Genomic DNA, 22115 nt, shown 5'->3' on the forward strand with positions numbered 1-22115 from the left:
ATACATACATACATATACATATGTATGCACCACGTTTATGCCTGGTTCCCGCAAAGGCCAGAGTAGGCATCAGATCTCCTAGAACTGGAATTACAGATGGTTGTTGGCTGCAGTGTGGGTGCTAGGGTCTGACCCCAGGTCTTCTGGAAAAAACATCCAGTGACCTCTCCAGTCTCCATTAAAATGGTACTTAAAATTTTTATATCATGTGTATGACTGTATCGCTTGCATGTATGTGTGCACCACGTGTGTACCTGGTGCTGTTAGGGGTCAGAAGAAGGCAGCTGGTCCTCCAGATGTAGACTTACAGAGGGTTGTGAAGGGCAATGTGGGTGCTGGGAACAGAGCCAGGGACTTCTGCAGCAGTAACAACCACTCATAACCACTGAGGCATCTCTTCAGCCCCTCTTGCATTCTTGAGATGATCTCTCCTAGTCATAATTATTTTTGAACATGTAGGTGGGTTCAGTTTTCTATATTTCATGGAGAGTTTCGTACTCAGACTCCAAAGCAAAAAGCAGGCCTTTGATTGATGTGCATTGTCTTCCTTGATTCGGAATCAACCTAAGGTAAACTGAGTCACCGTCTTCCGTCTCCTGTGTTCTAGGGTCAGATGTGACAGAAAAGGCATGCCATTTCATGCGTTGCTCAGTTCTCCACCTAAGCTAAGCAGCTTATAAAGAGGAAAGGTTTCTTGGCTCATGTTTGCTGCTCTGAGCCTGTGCTGGTATGTCACGACAGAAATTGAGGCAGAGCCGAGCCTCACACCTCATGGATGGGAAGGGTGAGGCTTCTACTGTTCACTGACCAGTGACCGGAAGACCTCCCATTGTGCCCCATGTCCTAATGGACCTACCAGCTCCCAAGTCACTTGGGGTCCACATGGCATCAGCAGGAGTGAACTCAGCCTTAGGGTGCTTTGGTCTTGATGAGATTTTGAGGGTATGGAAAGAGATCTTGAATAATTGTTTATTTTCCTTTTAGTGTTTGTGTGTGCATCTGTCTATCAGAAAGTCTGCATGGGGATTCGTATGCCTGTGGATGTGCCCACAGAGGCCAGAGGCATTAGATACTCTGAAGCTGGAGTTAAAGTAGCCATGAGCTACCCAATGTGGGTGCTTCCTCCTCATAGTTTTCTTGAGACAGGGTCTTACCAAATACCCCAAGCAGTCTAGAACTTACTATGTAGCCCAGGCTGACCTTAAACTCCGGATCCTCCTGCCAGGGTCCAGTTGCTTTGATCCTGTTATGGGATAGGGTGCCTGTGGCAGAGGAAGCCTGTTCACCTCCTGAGAAGCAAGAAGCCCTGAGAGTAAGAGTGTGTGAGACAGGTAGAGGAGAACAGAGTCCCACAGTTCCCTCAGGTGCGAGTCTCACTTCCTGGAGGTCCTCAGCAGGCTGGCGGCCGAGCTGTGAGCAGGCGGGCTTGAGGGCTTTGATGAGCCACACCCTAACTGGGGAAGTGCTTGAGCCTGGCTTTAGTCCTTCAACTATAGTGTGGCGGGTGGGGTGGGGTGGGGTGGGGGGGAGTGGAACCCCTGGGCTCACTGCCCGCTGCAGAGGTCACTGCCCCTGGCAGAGGTCCCTGTCCAGGCTCCTGGGCATGGATGCCGCTCACCGGACTCCAGTGGCAACGGTTTGACTGTCTCGTGCTCCCTGTGTGGACAGGAGAATGGGGGTGGGCACGTCTTAGGCCGTTCAGTGCATGCAGTCTCTGCCCTCGCGCCCTCGGCCAGGGGGTCCAGACCGTCAGAACCTTCTAGGTTTCTCACCACTCCAAGGGCTGCTGTGTGACCACAGCTCCCAGGACTGAGGTGCGGTGAGCGGAGGTGGGAGCGTAGGCTCCAGCGGCCGCGCCTCCTCCACAGCCCTGGCACCCCACACCTCCACAGGGTTCACCCAGGGCCAGGCAGGACACAGCAGAAGCAGAAAATGGAGCCCCTCCATGCTTAGATCAGGTTCTGAGGGTCATTAACCTTCTGCTGTCTTTCTCCACAGAGCTGGCTGCCAGGGAGAATGTCTGCAGCCAGGGCCAGTCACCTGGTCCATGCCACAGCGTCAAAGCACAGCACCACAGCACAGCACACACACCACCACCACTGAGGCCTGGCAAGCATGGACCAAGCCTATGCTGGGGCAAACCTGTTGAGGCCCATGGTATCTTTTGGACATATCAAGACTAGTGCAAAGAGGCCACTGAGGGCCCTTATGGTACAGCTGGGGTCCATCCTTCCCTGACTTCACACATCTCCAAGAGACTTACAGGAAGGGCATTACCACTCTTTAGATCTGCAGGGAGGCGGGGATATGACAAACATGGCACAGCCCCTCTTCCAGACGAGAGTACCCAGTGGCTGCGGCTCAGGGACATGTGGGCACTTGTGGTAGGCTCAGGTGGCTTGAGTTGGAGAACCGATACCTTTGCTGCAGAGTGGAGAAAGGCAGAAGATTCTCAAGGACGAAGAGGAGTTTACCAGGCAGAAGTGCGGGGAGGTGCATCCTGGACAGAAGGAACAGACGATGCAGACAGGGAGGCATCTCCGAGTCTAGGTGCCGGCTATCAGCAGGGGTGAGGCAGTGGCTGGGCCTCTGAGGAGCCAGGCTTCATTCTTAGGGCGAGGGGATTCAGGCAGTGAGAGTGGGGTAGGGGGGTTTCCCTTGGGAAGATGAACAAGAGGAAGACAGGTTGGAGTGACTGATCTCGGCTGGGGAGGGGTCCTAAGGGCTGTGGCTACCCATGTTGGGCCAGTGCTGAAGCCAGAGAAGGAGCAAAGGAACTTCAGATAAAGATGGTCCCCCAGCTGACCTTCAGGCCCCGGGACTCTGCATTTGGGGTGAGAATGGGGCTTCAGCTATTTCTGAACGGAGACTATGATCGCACGCCTGAGAATATCAACTTCAACAAGCAGAACTTTGTCTACCTTCAGAGGTTTCTGATTACAGTTGTTTGTTTCTGTTGCTTTGGGCCGGGGTGATGCAGAATGGGTGGCTGAGAAGAGCTGCTCAGTCCACAGTGGCCAGAAGCAGGGGGGCAGTGGGGAGGGTGGGACAGGATGCCCCAAGGCAGCCCCAAGGGTCAGCTAGGTGCCAGTCCTTTTTTCCTTTCCTTTTTCCTTTCCTTTTTCCTTTCCTTTTTCCTTTCCTTTTTCCTTTCCTTTCCTTTCCTTTCCTTTCCTTTCCTTTCCTTTCCTTTCCTTTCCTTTCCTTTCCTTTCCTTTCCTTTCCTTTCCTTTCCCCTTTCCTTTCCTTTCCCCTTTCCTTTCCTTTCCCCTTTCCTTTCCTTTCCCCTTTCCTTTCCTTTCCTTTCCTTTCCTTTCCTTTCCTTTCCTTTCCTTTCCTTTCCTTTCCTTTCCTTTCCTTTCCTTTCCTTTCCTTTTTCCTTTCCTTTCCTTTCCTTTTTCCTTTCCTTTCCTTTTTCCTTTCCTTTTTCCTTTCCTTTCCTTTTTCCTTTCCTTTCCTTTTTCCTTTCCTTTCCTTTTTTCCTTTCCTTTCCTTTTTCCTTTCCTTTCCTTTTTCCTTTCCTTTCCTTTTTCCTTTCCTTTCCTTTCCTTTCCTTTTTCCTTTCCTTTCCTTTTTCCTTTCCTTTCCTTTTTCCTTTCCTTTCCTTTTTCCTTTCCTTTCCTTTTTCCTTTCCTTTCCTTTTTCCTTTCCTTTCCTTTTCCTTTCCTTTCCTTTCTCCTCTCCTTTCTCCTCTCCTCTCTCTTTGCTTTTTCTTTTTTTCTTTCTTTCTTTTTTTTTTTTGAGACAGGGTTTCTCTGTGTAGCTTTGGCTGTTCTGGACTTGCTTTGTAGGCCAGGCTGGCCTTAAACTCACAGCGATCCACCTGCCTCAGCCTCCCTGAGTGCTGAGATTACAGGTGTGAGCCACTGAGCTCAGCTGCCATTCCTTTTTCTGTCGCCTTGCAATAGCTCATGGACTTACAAATGCATTCATGGATTAAGCCACAGCCGAAGCTGCAAGTGACCCACACACTTCTGAGAGGCTTGTGACCTGGCAACTAAGACTGTGTCACTTTGCCCTGAAGAACGTTTGAAATCCAAATTCTAACCATGCCCATTTGCTGTGGGTGTCTTGTACACACTGGAATGGGGGGCTGCCAGGAACCCAGGGCGGGGCAGCATCTGGCCTGGGGTCCATGAACCAGTTCCTGGCTTGGCCACCTCACCAACTTTGGCCTAGGCTGGAGGGCACGGGGACATATTTGGCACACAGGCCCCTGGCAGTAAGGCTCTGCCTCCATGAGTAAGGTCCTACTTGTACTTACTTCCCTGGAGTCTCGGATGCAGACACTGGAGGGGGTCTGCACCCTGACAGGGCCCCAGTAAGGGGCCTCCATGTCCCTCAGCCATGTGCTCGGCATGTCTGCTGTCACCCCATTTTCCCAAGCAGGCTCTGCAGGGAGGGAAACCTTCATTCTGTCAGATGATTGCCACTGGGACCAGCTGGAGGAACCCACAGAGTCAGAACCAGAACCCAGACCTGGCTCCCCCTGAAGATGTCGGGGAAGAATTTTGCTGTGTGGGAAAAAATATTCAGAGATAAAAGGTTGGATTTGGAAAGTGGAGGTGCCCCTAAGTATTGGGAAGCCCAGGGGAGGAGTGGCTACTGTTCTAGCTCCTACCCAACGAGTCTGGGGTGTGCTGAGCTGTAGGCAGGCAGTCCCGCCATGATACTAAGACCAAAACTGCAGCCCCTTATGAGGAGCCTCGCATGTGTGGGGCCCGCTGCCATCTCTGCAGGTTTACAGTGGCTTCCTGCAGCAGGCAAGCAGTCAGAATAGGCTCAAAGCGGGGGAGCATCGGCCCAACACTCTGATAGGCAGACTGTGCCCTGAGGCCCAGAGGCATGACCAGGGGCAAGAGAAGAGAGAACCTTCGGCGTTCTTCCCAGGCCTTGTGTTCACAGCTACTGGGATTTCTCTCAGGAGCCTCCAGGGACGAGGGATGCCAGCGGTCAGAAATGCTCAAGTAGACTGCCAGTTCTTTCTTAAAGTCTGAAAGACTAAGGTAGTGACCACCTGGCCGCCAGGAGCCCTGCAAGCAGGAGGGACAGTTTGCAGCTGGACAGAGGGCCTCCTCTGAGAGACACTGACCTCTGGTGGCTTTAAAAATAACAGCAAACCGGGGGGGAAAGAGGTTAAAACAAACATTTATTTAACAAATTATATTAAGAATACAATCACACAGTGACACCTCCCTTTGCCAAGCAGTCACCTTGAATAAATACACAGGGAGGCAGCTGTGCCTACGGCTCTCGGCCCAGCTCCACACAGTGGCCCAGCAGCTCACAAGCCTTTAGAGGGGAACAAAGTCGGGTCTCCTGGTGCGGATGGCTGCAGCTGCTCAGGGGCTCATGCCTCCAGAGCAGGTGAAGAAAGCTGGGCCACCCTGATGTGCTGGGCCACCTGAGAGGGAGCTGGGTGCAGGAATGGAGGGTCCAGCTTCTTCATCAGGATCTGGGGGGCAGATGGACACAAACCAATTCCATGAGTTCAGCGGTTCTCCCTGGCCAGGAGTACACAAATGTGGCCGGAGACGCTCTCAGGGTGGGGAGGCCTCAGGTCAGGAAAGGCACAGGGCAGGCAGGCTCTCAGCCTGACCCATGCCCAGAACCCACTGCCATGTTGTGGTGACTCATGGCAAAGGAAAGCCCGTCATGGGAATGGACACAAAGACCAGGTGCCCAGGGGTTTTGGGGTCAGATTCTGCAAACTGGCAAACTTATGGATGAGCCTCAGGCACGTTATGGGGGGGCGAAGAGCACCCACTGCTGGGCTTGTTTGGGGGGATGACAGGAAATGTGCTTAAGACTGCCAAGCCTAGTGCCCAGTGAAGAGTGTGTGCCCAGTACCTCAGTCCCCTTGCCAAACACCCTCCGACACAGGGGCTTCAGAACGACCTTGGCCACAGGTGGGCCTGTGCTGCTGAACACTCGTGGCGCTAACCTGTCCCTTCTTCCCCTGGGAGAGTGGGGCGCTCAGCTCTCTACATGGTAGACTTGGGCTGATGTGAATTCTTAGACTTGGCCTTATGGTAAATTTGCAGGTGAGCCTGGACCCTACCTCCCCCTGCCTATCACCCACATGCCTTTCCAAGGCCCTTAGGAAGGGCTTTTAGGTGTGGCGGTGCTGGGGACAGGGTGCTGTGCTCTGGTTAGCCTTTTCAAGAGAGGTGTGTGCTTGGCAGGGACAGCAGCAGTTGTGGGACATGCTGGTGGGGGAGGGGGAGGCCCGAGGGAGAGGCTGTGGCTACTCATGTCTCCCTCGAATCCTTGTGCTCATCCTACAGTGCCCAGGGGGGTGGTGTGCAAAACTGCTCCACACGGCACACAAAGGCCACTCAGTTCTGTGAGCCACAGCCCCACCTCCCAGCTCTGGACTATCCAGGTCCACGCGAGGTGGGCATGGGTGCGCACACATGACCACTACCATTGGCAGAAGACAAGAAACCAGGGGTTTCTTCTTTAGGGGTGCAACCTAAAACCTACCACAGACACCACGTCGTCCTCAACACTTCAGAAGCTAGACGCTGCTGGTGCTATCACATTCACAGTCAGGGTTATCTGAAACTAAGTCTGCAATGTCCGAGGCTGCTCCAGCTCAGAGCATGCGGTTTGCAGGGTCCCGTGGGAGTGGGCTGCGGAGCTCTCGTCCGTTCTCCAGGAAGCGCCTCACATGGCCTCCTTGGTCACTGACAAGGGTCCACTGTCTTCATTTCTTAACTTCCAGGACCTGTAAGAGCTGCAGAGAAGCCACATTCTCCACCGAGGGTCATGGGGAGGGCCACCTGACGTCACCTGGTGGGGATGGTTTCACAACTGGGGACGGAAAGAGGTGATAAGACAAAGTGCACAAACTTAAACGAAACGGTCAGAAAGGCCCAGAGCTTTGTCCCGGACCTTCCCAGTCAACTCGGACTGTGGGTGGCTGCCCCATCTCTTTCGGGCCTCAGGTCACACAAGCCACTTTGTGTTGCAGCGGCAGCAGTAGACACAGGGTCCTCGGGATCCCCTGCCTGTGGCACCATCGGGGGACAGTTCCTTAGCTCCTCTGAGCACCACAGTGGCATTAGGTTCTGCTAGAGATGCCTGTGGTGAGCCCACAGGCCTCTGGGGCACCAGCAGATGCGCCAACCGCCTTTCCATGTGCTACCTGGAGGCTCTGGGCCTCGCATCTGAAGGAGGTGAGGGGACCCACAGAAATGAAGTACCATCAGGCAGAGCAGAAGGTGGAGGAGGAAGAATGATGTCCACAAAGGACCTGAGGGGCTGATGGAGGTTGGTGAGGTATTTTGGGCCCTGCCCCGGCTCATGCCACCTTGTTGGCTGGTTCTTGCTCCTGGTCCTCTTGCACCCTGGGCACCCAGCTGCCTGTGGCTGCCTCTGGAGCTGTAACTGGAGAGGTTTGTAGTTGCCCGTAGCCACTGACTGTGCACACCACATCTATAGACCCTCTGGGGACCAGTGTCAGTCAAAACCTAAAAGCTAACTGTGGCAAAGCAGTGCATCGTGGTGAGGCTGAGAGCTGGGGCAGCAATGACCACCGTCCTCACGGCAACACATGTAGGGTTGAACTTGGCACCTCAGGTTAACACCCATGAAATGTTGCGGCCTGGGACTTTTCTAAAACAGCAGATTCCTGGTGGAAGGTGCCTCCTAGACAGTGTGGTGGGCCTGGCTGAGAGGAGTTGGTGCCCCTTACTCTGCCCCTGGTACCATGCCTCTCAGAGCGTGCTCTGTGTCAGTCACCACTAGGCCAGGGCACCAGGCAGAGGCATATGGCGCTGTTGTTGGCAGGCGGGAGGCCCCAGAGGTAAGCCCTTTGTGGGGATTGGAGCTTGCGGCCAGGCACAGTACCCTAGCAGCCAAGTTTCCAGCCAGGTAAGCACCCAGTCACCTCTACAGAGAGCAGGGTTCCATCTGTGCTCTCTGGATGTCCAGTGTGTGTGCTGCGAGAAGGGTCACAGTTGTCTCAAGCCCGTCGGAGTCCTGTTTCCTCAATGTCGTCAGGAAATGCAGAGGCCGCCTGAGTCTGCTCTAGCTGTGCTTGTTCCCAGTGCATCTTGCGGGGTCCTACATGGAGTGGTCAACCTTGGAGTCTTCCAGGAGGGAGAGAGCGGCTTTGTGAGGTTCCCATAGCGGGCGATGGCCAGTTGTCGGGAGCCACTGGGCACCACTGGGTGACTGGAGCATGTGCCTGGGCTCTCACGGGTGACTCCAGGCTAGGAAGGATTTGTTTCTTTCTTTGTGGGGTAAGTGGTCATCACACAGGTGCGCTAGGAGCCTCTGGTCACTAACAGCACATACATTAGTCACAATTACGAACAACGTTCCCAGGGAGGTAGGGAGTCTCATTCAGCAAGCTGATGACCATCCATGACCATGCAGCTGCCCAGAGTCTCTTGGTCAGTGGGGAGGGCAAGCAGAACGGGCGGGGGAGGGAGGGAGTGACTCTCACCCCAGCCACCCCATCAGTAGTCTGGGCACCGGGTCGGAGATGTCTTCTCCCCCAGGAGGCTGTGGGCGCCTCAGGACTGGGGGATCTGCTGGCACCGGGTAGGGCTGGGTGGGAGCCGGGCTGCCGCGCTCTGCTCTGTGCGGAAACTGTACTCGTACTGCAAGAGGAGTAGAGAGGCAGAGTCAGGCCACAGGATCCCAGAGAAGGCCAAGCTGAGCCGAGGTGAGGCTAGCCCCTGCTGACCCTCAGGCAGAATGACTGCTGGACAGGCATCCAGGCTGGGAGCTGGAGTTGGAACAGTATTTCACTTAGTGTGAAAGAAAGTGAGTGAGTGAGTGAGTGTGTGTGTATGTGTGTGTGTGTGGAGGGCAGCTCAGGAGGTGACAATGGGTAGACAGCTTTTCCCTGCCTGCCTCTGTAGGGTGAGATTTTGGCACCAGCACTGTCCACTACTGCTGCCAATGGCAAGCTCACACAATAACCTGTGCCAGGCTGAGAGGCAAGTACCTTCCTACTCCAGCCTGTACCTCAAGAAGGGATCACTGCAAAGCTCCTGAAGAGAGACCTGAGAGCGGACTCCATGGAGGGAGAGAGGCCTCCCTCCAAGAGCCAGGGGAGGACTAGTAACTCTTTCACTGGAGACCCCAATTCTGTAAGTTCTGGTAGTAAAAGCCTCCAAGTTCAGTAGAAACTCTGAGAAGCAGCAAGTGTCTTAGTAGGGAGAGGGCTCCTGCAGTTCATCTGAAGGCTGGGACATTCAGCACCCAAATGTGGGCACAGGTGAGGTGTGAGAGAGGGTTCCTGATCCTGGCAGAGGTGAAGAGGGATTGTGGAATAGCCCAAGAGCGGTATTTAGGTTTGTAGTTGCCAAACACGTTCATAGGTCAGAAGTGAGCAGTGGGAGGCTCTGAAAAGGCTTTCTAACAGAAAGGAGCTCCAAGAAGAGCTGCTGTCTTGAACTTGGTCATCCTGTGCAGAACACCCACCCAGTACCCAGCCTGTGGAAGAGGATGTGGCCAAACTGTCGCAGAAGCTGCAGACCCCAGCCAGGCTGTGTGGCCTGCCAACCTCACCACATACCCAAAGCGAGCTGCTGGCAGCAAGGAGCCACCCTGAGAATGAGGAGTAGCTGGGAGCTGAGGGTTGTGACCAAGAAGCCACTCAAGACAGCACCTCTGCAACCCGTGAGTTCTGCCTCTCGGCGTGTTACCAGAATGGGCAGAGGGAGAGTGAGCTGGCTGCAGGAGGCCTCAGGCAGGCTTCCCCATCTGGATCTTGGTGGATTCACATCTAAGATAGGGTGGGTCTGCCAATCCCAGAGGTGGCACAGGCCTATCCTTGGTCGCAAGTGGTTGGTGGCTATGAGAGGAACCTATCAGAGCGGCCCACAGGCCCCTACCTCCTACCCTCTAGTGACCTTTGAAGGCACAGGACACCATCCATCAGGCTAACACTGTCCCATCAGGCTGGCTACCCAAGATGTCTCAGGCAATGGTCGGCACAACGCTGCCACCTGGTGGCTGCTCAGGCGCGTGCATGTCAGACAGCACATCAGCATCTCTGCCGGCTTTATCTTACTCTGCTGGGGTGATGGAGCGGTCGGTGGGAGAAGGGATGTTTGGGGGGTGGGGATCATGTTGGGAGGACTGCAGAGGCATAAGTTCTATGAAATCCTTTGTTCCTAGGGCTCACAGGGTGGTGGCGCAGGGGCCCAGGAACCTTCCACACAGACTAACTACCATCTCCTAGGGTGGTTGTGACCAGGCATGGGCTCCAGCAAGGACACTTCCTGGAGCAGGAGCCTTTCCCAGGGAGGAGAAAAAACATGGGAGGGCAGAGGTGCAGTCTGTACCTTAATGCTACAGGCTCGAGGGTGGAGGGCCCATGGGCCATTCTCAGTAGTACAGAGCCCTGGAGCACCAGGACCTCAGTTCAGAGAAAGGAAGTGCCGGTTGGGGAGACAAGAGGAATGTAGCTTTGCCAGTGGCTTAGAGAGGGTCGCCAGGAGTGTCCAGGGGAAGAGGCAGTGTGTGTGGGTGGAGGATAGGGGCAGGGAGGCCTTGGGGTCACAGTGACAAGAACACGCAGTCAGAAAACAACAGAAGACAAGAGGACAGACCTACATCCTTGGGGTGGGTGGGGACTGGAGCCCTGGGCAGCATGAGAGGCGACACCCTGGTGTGAGACACCACGGACCCTGACCTGGAACCTGCCAGCTAGTGGTTTCTAGGTGGCCGAATGATGGGGTCAGTTATGACAGCTACCTGGGAGCGATGTGGGGAGGGCAGGATTGGGAAGGACCAGAGGCTAGAATATGGTGGTGGAGTGGGGAAGGGTGTACCAGGAAGGAGGGACTAGGAACAGGGAAACCAGGGCCGAGGTGCTCTCAGATGAGGGAAGGAGAAGGCCCATGTGATGCCGGCAGAGACAGAGCTAGACACACAGCCTGAGCTGTCTTGCCGCCATTTCAGAAGTATGCTCTGCTGTGCCCAGCCCCCAGGGCGGGAGGACGCCCATGGGGCAGGGGACCGTCTTCATTTGATGCTGTCTGGCTGGCGGGCCCAGAATATCCTAGCCTGAGACTGGGGCTGGGCACCTGCGGGAGGGTGGGAGCCACAGCTCTCTGGACAGCAGATGGGGAGCACTGGCCGACCAGGCGGTGGGGCCTCCGTGTGTGGGTCATGTGGTTCCTGCCTCTGGTGTCTGGAGGACGAGAGGGTCCCCGGGAGGGGCGAGGACCTGACTCCCAGCTCATCATCTCAATTCCCACTTCTCTTCACCCTGGCTTGGAGTGGAGAGGGGACTCGCAAGCACACACTTGCCCTTTCCTGACCTACATCCTGAGCGCAGAGACTCTGGGCCCTGGCAGACCCCTCGGTCCCCCGCCCCCTCCCTGGAGTTTTTCCCTTTTTAGGTTATCTTGGCTGGAAAAAGTCACCACCCCCACTCTTGTTTTCCCTAATTCCCCAAATGAAATTTCAACATATGTCCCCCGACATAATCCCCCTTAGGCTGCGGATAACCTTCCCGCAGACGATGTCCTCCGCCAGGGATTCCTCGTCCCCAAAACTGTTTGCCCAAGAGACTAGGACCGCTTCTGGAAGCCTTTCACTCCCTTGGGCAAACAGAGAGCACCTTTGAAGGTGGATTTGAGCCCGGATCTGTTTACTCAAGACATTAGTCTCCTGCATAAGGAAAACCTGCACTTGAGTACAAACAGCAAATCCTTTTTGAATTAAAAATTTTTTTCAATTAAAAAGCATTTGGTGTGCAGAGCTCAGTCCAGCTGAGCAGTGCGGGGTAGCATGCCCTCTGGTGGACAGAGTCTGCCATTGCAACTGTACTGCTGGTCCAGCCTAGGAAAGAGATGTCACTGTCAGGGGCTCCGTAGGGGACTTTCCCAGAGGCCCCAGGACCTTGAAATGGACAGCCTCCGCCTCTCAGGCAGACAGGGCAGGCAGCGGGCCACAGTTTCCACAAGTCCTTACTCACCCAGGGACCAGCATTCTGTTAGTAGGAGGTGGCAGCATCACAGAGGCTAGGTCACTGCAGCCTCCAGGAAAAGGGGTGACTAGATTCTCCTGCCACTCACAGGGGAGCTGTGCAAGTCATTGGGTGATCTGTGCAAATACACCCAGCAGTGCCTGTGTCCGGGAGGTAGAGATGGGACAGCAGCAGCAGCCATGAAAAGCCCCAGGCTGTTTTAATGGTTGGTAAGGGGAGGCTCCCCTGAAACAGAGGTGCTACCTACCTACAGAGGTGGAGGGGTGGGGAGGTGGGGGTTTGGTGAGCACAAGCTGTACCTGCCCCGTCCTCCTCTCCTGATGCAATACCAGCCATACCCACCCGGGGGCTCTAGACAAGGAAGGCAGGAAGATCTCTTTCCAGCATCACACTCTGCAGACAGAGGCAGACCTGGGGAAGGGTCCCACTTTCTGAGACCGCATAGTAAGCCAGGACTGTGCTGGCCCAGGCCCGAGGGGCTGCAGACGGGACATGGGGCCAGGTGACAGCTAGAGCAAAGTCAGGTTGTACTGCACCAGATCACAGAAGGTCCTGGAAGGGTATGGACAAGTCTAGGGGTCCTAGGTATGGCCATGAATGTAGGGAACTAAAGAGCCAAAACAAGTACAGAGGTGGTTCAAGAGTGGGGAACAGTGCAGGGAGGGCTGGGCTGTCACAGATGGCCTAACACCAGGGCAAGTGAGCAGAAGAGGCTACGCCAGGCAGCGCGGGAGAGCTATAAACGCAGCCTCCAACAAAATAGTCAATTTACTAAAACACCATGGGGTGGTTGTTGTTGTTATTATTATTATTGGATGGTTTCTCTGTGTGGCCCTGGCTGGCTCCAAGGCCACAGAGATCTACCTGCCTCTGAAGAGCTGGGATTAATGGCATATACCACACCATACCTAGCTCAAGTTTTGTAAGTTTTTTGAACTCAGTCATACCATTCTTGAGGATGAGTTCTGTAAATGACTGCGTGGCTCAGAGAAGCTGAAAGGCCAGCCACCATAGCCCTCTTGCCTGCTCTCTCAGGTCTCCTCGGGCCACTTTGTCACCTCCTACCTCCCAGACAATGCCATAGCCTGGGCTCAAACCTGTTTTCCATTCGTAGAGAAATTCTTAGACCTCAGTCCTTCTATTCCGCTCAAGGGGCTCCATGTTCTCCAAGCTGTATCTTGGCTCTGGGGTTCAACCCTGAGGAAGGCCTTGGGTGGGCCTGCTGCACGGCTTCCCGGGATGGGCGAACGGAGACTGTACATCTGTCCTCTAACAAGGACCCCAGCTATTCCATTGGCAGCCAGGCTGGGGCATTGGACATGCATTCCTCAAGCAACTGAAACAAGTCTGAAGGAAGGGAAGGGAAGGCCTATGGTCCGTGTCTTGTCAAAACTGTCTACAGGGGTCAGTGTCCCCTGCTTGGAGAACTCCTTAGATAGAGGTAGACTGGGAGAAAGCAAGGTCCAGCAAGAGTATCACAAGCAAAGTGGGGAGCTGGGCTCCTAATGGGGCGGAGTGACCAGTAACATGAAGCCAGCACCCTGTGTCCTCTCTCCATGTGGGCACAGGAGAGCCACACACTGCCTGACTCCGACGGAGAAGCCGTCAGCCTCCACGCTCCTCCTGGAAAGAGATGTCCACTTTTCAGCTAGGCAGAGGATGGAGGCTGCCACATCGTGGTGACAATCCCACTGCCAACAGAAACATGTCATGCTGGAAAGTGAAAATCCCTGACCCATGACTATTCAAGTTCGAGAGGGAAAGATAGGCAGAAGATTCACACAGTTGAGAAAATGAGAGCCCTATGGCCACAAAACACAGCCTCCCCTTGCTGTGGCCTCACACCGCAGGTCCCTGTGGGAGGAGCCTGCTGGCTGGGGCGGCCTGGGGATCGGGCAGGACTGTGGAGATGTGCATGCATGTATGCACACATGTGTGTGTCTGTGTGTGTGTGCAGTAGTTTACCGAAGGGCAACTACAGCTGTGTTTCAGATAGCCGCCAGGCAGCCCCCTCACTAAGACGGTATTTCAGAATTCACCCGAACATCTGAAAAAAGAATGGGTGTTTGTAATGCCCCCTCTTCTAGGTCACTGAGGAGAATATCTGAGGAAGCACTATCTCAGGAGGGGAGCGTAGGCTGTGTGGCTGTCTGTGGACGTCCTGGCCATCTCTGTTATAATGCTCACTTTTCTTCGTCTGTGCCTCACAACTCCTAGTTCAGTCTGGGGAGTCGCCTTATTTTAACATGTGGGATAAAAGTCCCATAAACCTGAAGAGTAGAAACCCCTCCTTCGAAGGACCGCCAAACCCCAACATTCACCTTGACTCTGGTTTTGCATACACAGGTGTGTTGACGACAGTGATCCGGACAGAGAATGCTGACAGGAAGCCTGTCTCTGCGGCTCTTTTGTTTACATGCTGGGTGCCCCAGGCCACAAGGAAGACAAACTCTGTGGCACCCTTAAATGATGCCGTCTCCAATAACACCCAAAGACAGAGCAGTGGTTCTCAACCCCCATGGCAAACTTCTCTCTCCAAAAATGTTTACATTACGATTCATGACAGTACCAAAATACAGTTATGACATAGCAATGAGATAACTTTAAGGTTGGGGTCACCACAACATCAGGAGCTGTATTAAAGGGAGGCAGCATAGGAGGGCTGAGGACCACTAGAGACTCAGCCATGAGTCTTCCTTCTCTTCCAGGAGAGCTGAGTTTAGTTCCCAGGACCCACACTCGGTGGCTCACCATTCTTACGCCCAGCTCTGTAGGCTGTTTCCCTCTTCTGGCCTGTGACTGTGACTGTACCTACACACACATGGCATGCACACATGCAGATACATGTGACACAAAATACAGAACTCCAGAGACAGTGAGGAGAGGGGGATCCAGCAACACAGACCAGGGCTCTATTAACACAGTCCGCCATGTTCCTTTGCGGAGAGGAAGAGCAGCCATGTCCACAGATGGCTGAAAGCCACAGCTGAGAAGCTGCCACCATCCTCATGAGAATATGCAGGAAAGAGAAACACATGGCAAGGCCTTAAACAGGAGAAAAGATGAAGACACAGGGTAATGTAGCGATGCCGAGAGTGGAAACTGCCTCCGAGAGGCCTGGGGACCTGGAGGGGCCAGCTGAGGAGACAAGTGCACGGGGAAGGGGCCAGGACGGTATCTGGGCAGCTTGTCTGTGGGTCAGGTGACAAGGAGAGTGACATTCCTGTTGTTTCAACAGGAGAGGTGTGCTCTACAATCTCAACTAACACCAAGAGCTTTCTCTATACAGGTGACGGATGAGATGGCGCAAGCAAAGGTCCTGCCAACAGGAGCCATGCAGACACAGAACACCCAGGCATGCCCCGGAGAAAAACAGGAGGAGGCTGGGGGTATGGCTCAGGGGGTGCAGTGCTGGCCCAGCACGCACAGAGGCCCGGGTTCAATCCCCAGCACTGTATGTATCAGGCATGGTAGTACATGCCTATAACCTAACACTGGGGAGTAAAGACAGAAGGATCAAAAGTTGAAGGTCATCCTCAGACATACAGAATTTAAAGCCAGCCTGGGCTGCTTGAGACTCTATTTCAAAAGAACAACAGGAAAAAAACAAATGAGAACTCTTCAAAGAGAACCTTAGGTTTCCCATCGGCCAATATACAAAGACCCGGGTAAGTGGGCACACCTGTCCTCAGGGAGACATGCCACGTAAAACGTCAGTCATCCTACTATGCATGCGTTCAGTGCAGTTCCAACAAAAACAGAGGGTAGGCCGGTGAGGAGGCTCCTCAGGTAAAGATGCTTGCTGCCAAGCCTGATGACCTGAGTTCTATCCCTGGGACCCACACGGTGGTATGGGAGAAACAGCCCTGCAAGTTGTGCTCTGACTTCTGTATGTCTGCACCCCAAATAAACAAATGCAAACAAACATGGTGGCACGTGTCTGTAATTCCAGCTCTTCTGAGGTGGAGGCGAGAGATTCATGAGCTCAAGGCCAACCTGGACTAGACCTCAAAGCCCTCTCTCAAAAGAAAACAGTCTACACAATCTCCCCTCCCCCTGTGAGTGAACAGCCATGCCTCTAACCCAGGAACAGCCTGTAGGGGGCAGAGAGGGAACTGACCTAACCCACTGCATGTGAGAGCATATCACAAAACAAGAGGCAAAAGAGAAGGCACGGGAAAAGCCCACAATGAACATGGAAGGATGTAAAACGGTGACCCTTGAACTCACAGAAGAAAATGACCCGAAAACTGCCTAAACTTGAGAAATAAAGCCAGCTCTAGAGTTTTCTTTCTAGCACATGCCAAACCAATTAAATAGTTGGTAAGTGTTTACTATTTTAGTATTTTAAAGTATAAGATAACAGAAGAGAATGCAGTGGTTTCTATTGTAAGAATGACATGGAAACAAGACCCAAAGCGTTTCCCCAGCCCTAAGGCTGCCATCTTTAAAGTATAAAGGGCTCTTAAAGATGAGAGGAGTTCACCCGAGGAGGAGGGGTCCGATCCCCTCCCCCCAAATCAGGGGAGCTTTTCCTTGCAGTAGATAGCAATAACCACCAAGCATGGAGAGACCAAGAGACGGTTGAGAGCGGAGCACTACAGTGGACATCTGTATCACAGCCTCCCCAAGGCTCTGGGACCTCTGAGGAAGAGGGGACTAGGGACTTACAAGAGGCAGCAGTGGGGTCTGGAGAGCTGGCCCAGCAAGGGGGCGTGCATACTGCTCTCTCAACCCCTCTGTTCCAGCTTAACTCCAGCTCCACGGGACTAGGCGGCCTCTGCTCTCCCCCACCCCTTCACAGGCACACACCTGTACCCATCCCCTACCATGAAACTAAAAATAAATTCTTTAAAAAAATAAAACGAGCCAGAGGTGCTCAATAATATCAATCAAGAGAACGGCGCTTCTCAGATGGACAGATACACAGATGAACTCAAAACCACTGTGACCGGACACTAAGATCAGCGCAAGGTCCAGCCAGACAAAATCCCCTCACAGAGGGTTAAAGCGGACACGAACTCCCACTGCTAGCTGAAAAATGTTGGCATTTGATAGCTGCTGGGAGAGGGGGCAACTTTGATGATGTGACCTCTGGTAGGATGACCCCACACTAGGGCTGACCCCACTCCCACCTAAAGCTAGCTGGGCAGCATGACTGGACTCAACGGGGAAAACAAAAACAAAACAAAACACAGAGGAATCTTAGATTGGGTGGGAAGAGGTGGAGGGTGGAAATGGGAGGAGGTTTCATACATTCAAAATACACTATATGAAAATTTCAAAAAAAAAAAAATAAAAAAAAAAGAAAATTTCAGAGTTAATAAAAGTAGAAATTAATGAAAAGGGGTTGGGAAGAGGCTCAGAGCAGCGGTCCTCAACCCGTGGGTCATGACTCCTTTGGGGATCAAACGATCCTTTCACAGGGGTCGAGTATCAGATATCCTACACATCAGATATTTACAATTCATAACACTAGCAAAATTGCAGTCATGAAGTAGCGACAAAATACTCTTCCGGTTGGGGTCAGCACAACATGATGGGCCATATTAAAGGGTCGCACGCAGCACTGGGAAGGTGGAGAAGCGCTGCCTCGAGGGTCGTGTTTGCTGCATGAGTGTGAGAACCCGAGTCTGGGAGCCCAGAACTCACACAGCCGCGCTTGCAGAGCGCTCCTGTAACCCCCTGCAGTGGGGCAGCAACACGAGGGTCCCTGAGGCGCACAGGCCAGCCAGGCTGGAGGAAAACAGCAGCTCCGGGGTCAGGGAGGGACCTGGCCTCAGAACATTAGGTGGAGAGGGGTGGAGGAAGCCCGTGAGGCTGGCCCCTGGACTCTGCACACCCACACACCCATGCACCCCGAGGTGCGGGGAAGGTGAGGGAATGAATATTAGAAAAGCTGGAGGAAAACCACCAAGCCAAGAGCACCAACAGGGGAGATTTCCAAGAGACATGTAAGGGGACAGCCAATGATGCCAACAGACCAATGTGGGGACCATGGAGACAGCCAGGTCCAGACTAGGCAGCACAGTATGAGGGGCTGGGCTGCAATGTAGAGAAAGCCTCATGCTGCTTTGGTGGGGGCTGAAGTGGGCTCATCTCCATTTGGAAGGCAAAGACTAATATTTCCCCTTCCAAAGAAAGCCCCGCCCAGGAGCAAAGCCACGTACACACGCACACGGCAACTCAAGTTACACGCACTGATAGAGGGTCACTGGGGATGACCCCATTGTCAGTCAGCAGGTGACCGGCTAGGAAAGTCACAGCGTAATCATAGAAGGGCGTGCACCCCACAAAGCTGCAGGCAAACAAAACCTCCAAGCATGAGAGGCCTCCAAGCTGTTGGTGAGGGGGGACCACAGTACAGCTCGCTGCCACTGTTCTTGTTCACCTCCTAGAACTGGAAGGTAACCCTGTTGCTGAAGGCCCTACATGTCAGACGAAGGACTTCGAGGAAGAGTTAGAGCTGACCCAGAAGCCTCTTCCCTGAGGATTAGCTCAAGCAGACCGAAGTGTTATGTGGGCTGTTGAGGAGAAAACAATAAGTACTAGTCATCTATAAAGCCCATGAACTACAACAAGGAACGGCATGAAAAGATGTACCCGAGGCAATGGTGGCCCGTGTATCTTGGAGGTAACCAAAGCCTCCTAGTTGGACTTCAGGCCTGCTCAGTATGAGAAAATTCATGCCCAACACTGTAAACCCTGGCAACTACCTGTGACTGCTGAGGCCATGGACCATGGCACTCTCCTAAACTAGTGTACTTTCCCACAGCATTTTAACTACTTCCCCCTAAGTCCACAGATATGGTGGCTCTCACTCTTCGTCCAAGAGTGCTTGTGATCTGAACTTGTGATCTCACTCTTCTTTCTGCAGAAGACAAGACCATTACAGAAGCTTCAACTGGCTGAGCTGCAGAGACCACATGACGTGGGGTGCCTGACCCAGTGGACAGATACACACAACCTCTACCCCTAAAGATTCAAGGAAGAGTCAGATGGTTGGGGGCGGAGGGGGTGAAGATTATATAAAAACCAGTGAGCCAGAATGCCAGCTGTGAGACAGTCTCTTTCAATAAGGCAGGCAGTTGTACCTATGAAGTCTCAACAGTGTGGCTGCTCAAACAAGGCCTGCGCAGCGACACAGTTGACATCGTGACGTGGATGGGGATGCCACATAGCTCCAACACTAGAGGAAGAGCCATGCGCAGGCAATGGCTGCCGTTAGAGGGAGACCCGGTCTTCTTTGGAGAGGAGCCTTCTGACAGGTTACAATCCCATGTAGTCAGCCCCAAGCACAAAGTGTACTAGCAATACTAAATGGATCCAACAGGTTGTGTGTGTGTGTGTGTGTGTGTGTGTGTAACAATAATTGAAGAGGTCATGAAACTGAAAGGGAGTGGGAGAAACACAGGAGAAGATGGAGAGGACACAGTAGTGATATAAATACACTATTCTTGTACAAAATTCTCAAAAAAAAGTTTTGTTTTGTTTTGTTTTGTTTTAAAGGCAGGGGAGGTGGTCATTAGAAGGAATGAGCTGCAAACTGCACTGTGGCCAGTTGTGCCTTCTGTGATGGTCTCCACCTGCTGCAAAAGAGGCTTCTTTGGTGAAGGGGAGGCCACACTTATCTGTGGGCCTTTGGGGAAGTGTTTAGAGCGAGCGGGAGTCGGGAGCGTGTCACACAGCTGTGACTGCAGGAGAGCTGGTCTCATGTTTGCTGGCGTGCGTGCCTGGGCTGGGCAGCAGGGATAGTCGCTCTTCACCTCCTGTATTTCTAAGGCTGCATTTTTAGGCATGTGCACGGGTCTGGAGGGGAAACACAAAATAGTGAAAAAGCTGATGCTGGGTGTGAGGAGGTAGCAGTGTCGGGAAAGTACCTGTCATGAAGCATGAGGAGCTGAGTTCAGATCACAAGCATCCATACAAACGCCAGTGTAGCCCCAGAGTGGGAGAACTGAGCCCGTGAAGCTCCCTGGAGCTCGTGGGCCGAGCTCACCTAGCTCAGTCGCTGAGCTCCAGGTCCAGTTCGGGCAGCTGCCTCAAGTGAGATAGAGAGAGGATCAAGGAAGACCACCTATGCTCACCTCTGTTTCTGCATGCATGCACACACATGCACACGTGAGCACACGGTCTATTCACCTGGCAGCTTGCTTCAAATCACAACCTCCCAGCGGGGTCCTCTAAGAGAGCAAATGCTGGTCAGTGGCATGATCGTGGGGACGTGGCTGGGGTCAGCAGAGTACAGCAGGGCCAAACAAGCTCTTCCCACATTCCAGGAGACACCTTTTGTGGCTTCAGAAATGCAACTTAACCTAGCCATTAGGTTCTTTAAAAAAGAAACCCTTTTTCTTTGCAGTTGGCAGTCATTGCATGTATGCTGACAGTGCAGTGTGAGGCATATTATAAACCGATGCAGCCAGCTGACGGGCACACCCCTGTCTCACCAAGGTACCACCTTTTGGGGTTTCTTTGTTTCGAGCTGGAATGGTCTCAAGCCAACGTGAGCTCTGTAAAAATTAGGGTGGCAGCTGGGGCCTTTGAAGAATACACAGGAGTTTACTGGAGTCTCCTGACTTAATTACGCTTAGTGCATGAAGTAGGCTGATTTATTTTCCCAAACGTTTCACCTTCCTGGCTGAAAACAAAGCCATTTGATGCAGGGTGGAGAACATCTTACCTGGTAGAGGCAACCATGTAATGGGTGCAGTTCAAGGCCTGACCAGTAGATGGTGCAAAGGGACCACATATTTCTGTGGCTGCACCTCAACCCTTCATCAAATCAGTTCACATTCATAAGCACCAGGAAACGTTCCAAAAGCAGAAAAGAAAGAACAACTGGGTTGGATTCGAGCACTTTGCTATGATAAAATTGGGACTCTGCCATTTCATTATAGATGCAGAACCTGCCTGGCTTTCCTCTGGCAGACACAGCTCCCCCAGCCCACCCTAACCTCCTTCATTTGAAGAGGCCTTGGCAAAGTGGACATCCAGAAGTTGAATTTGAAAATTCTTTTAACCTTACGCTGCCAAATGTGGTTCCATTAATTTCACCTCTGAGTCGTGACGTAAATGCTAGAGGAATCAGCCCCAAGCTAAATAAGCAATAAGCCCCATTTTTCAACACGCAAACACATAAAGATGTCAGCTCAAACTGTTTACTAATTAACACTTAAAAAGACACAAATTAGATATGCGTGGCTAAGAGCAATTATAATCAAGACGAATTCCTCTAGTCATTTGGGAACTGGAAAAAAAAAGCCTAATTGCTGGAACCAATGTTTTAAAAACTGAAATCACGCCAGTTAGCAAATATGTTCATTTAAGGAGTAGCTCACGTGACTACACTCCTGAGGCCTGACTACAAATGCGAGAACAAGGATAATATTTAGGGATAAAATTAAAATTTTAGGCTCTCTTAGATTTATAACTTCTTCATTAAATATGTCTGCAAACAGCAGCCCATAAAAACCTGTAGCAATTAAGTGGTTAAATGAACTGCCTCCCCTGTCAATTTTAAGGGGGTGATTAATATTGGATGGTCCCTCTGCTAATGAGACAGTCCCTCTTTCAGCATCCAAGTCTTGGAAAACGGAGGCTGTCTGTTCCAGCAGGAAGGGAGGTAGGCTAATCAGAGAACCCCTAGCCACAGCTCCATGTACCCCACGAAGGGATCAGGCTGAGCTGGTTCACACGGAGTCTGGAGACACTGGGTTCCCAGCTGCCCGTGTCCTTTCATTACAGGGGTCATTGCTTCTGATTTGAAAGGTTTGTGTGACACTTCACGGCCCTGTGTCTCAGCTCGTGAGCCCTGGGATGGAGAAGATGTAAGGTTGGTCTGGTCTGGTCTGGTGGAGACCCATGGCAGCACAGGGAGGTGGAGGAGGCAGAGGGTGGAGGAGGCAGAGGGTAGAGGCGGCTAGCGCAGGAATGGTTTTTTGAGGAGCTGGCTGGAGAGAGCGGGGCACACCCACCCTAGCTGCGGAAGGGAATCCATCAGATGGAGAAATGGGGCAACTGCTTACAAGGGAAATAAAAGCTGCGGAGACGGGGAATATTTATATGCCCATCTAGTCACTCAGAGGGAAGATGCTTCATCATAGATGCTATGGAATTGCATTCTTCCTTGATCCTCCACAGAGCAGCTTTTGCTAGG

At 52.8% G+C, this 22115-nt stretch overlaps 1 protein-coding gene across 4 annotated transcripts in view; it reads right to left on the bottom strand.

The window, feature by feature from the left end:
• Positions 1-5129: 5129 nt before the first annotated feature.
• Positions 5130-22115, bottom strand: part of Mvb12b (multivesicular body subunit 12B) — a 154725-nt gene continuing 137739 nt past the window's right edge. For all 4 annotated transcript variants that reach the window (XM_060389981.1, XM_060389979.1, XM_060389980.1 and 1 more), the window contains one exon: positions 5130-8612. In XM_060389981.1, the coding sequence (XP_060245964.1) occupies positions 8526-8612 (87 nt within the window). In that variant the 3' untranslated portion in view covers positions 5130-8525. The remainder of the gene's footprint in view (positions 8613-22115) is intronic.

The sequence above is a fragment of the Meriones unguiculatus genome, chromosome 8 (assembly GCF_030254825.1).
Source record: "Meriones unguiculatus strain TT.TT164.6M chromosome 8, Bangor_MerUng_6.1, whole genome shotgun sequence".
Classification (NCBI taxonomy): domain Eukaryota; kingdom Metazoa; phylum Chordata; class Mammalia; order Rodentia; family Muridae; genus Meriones; species Meriones unguiculatus.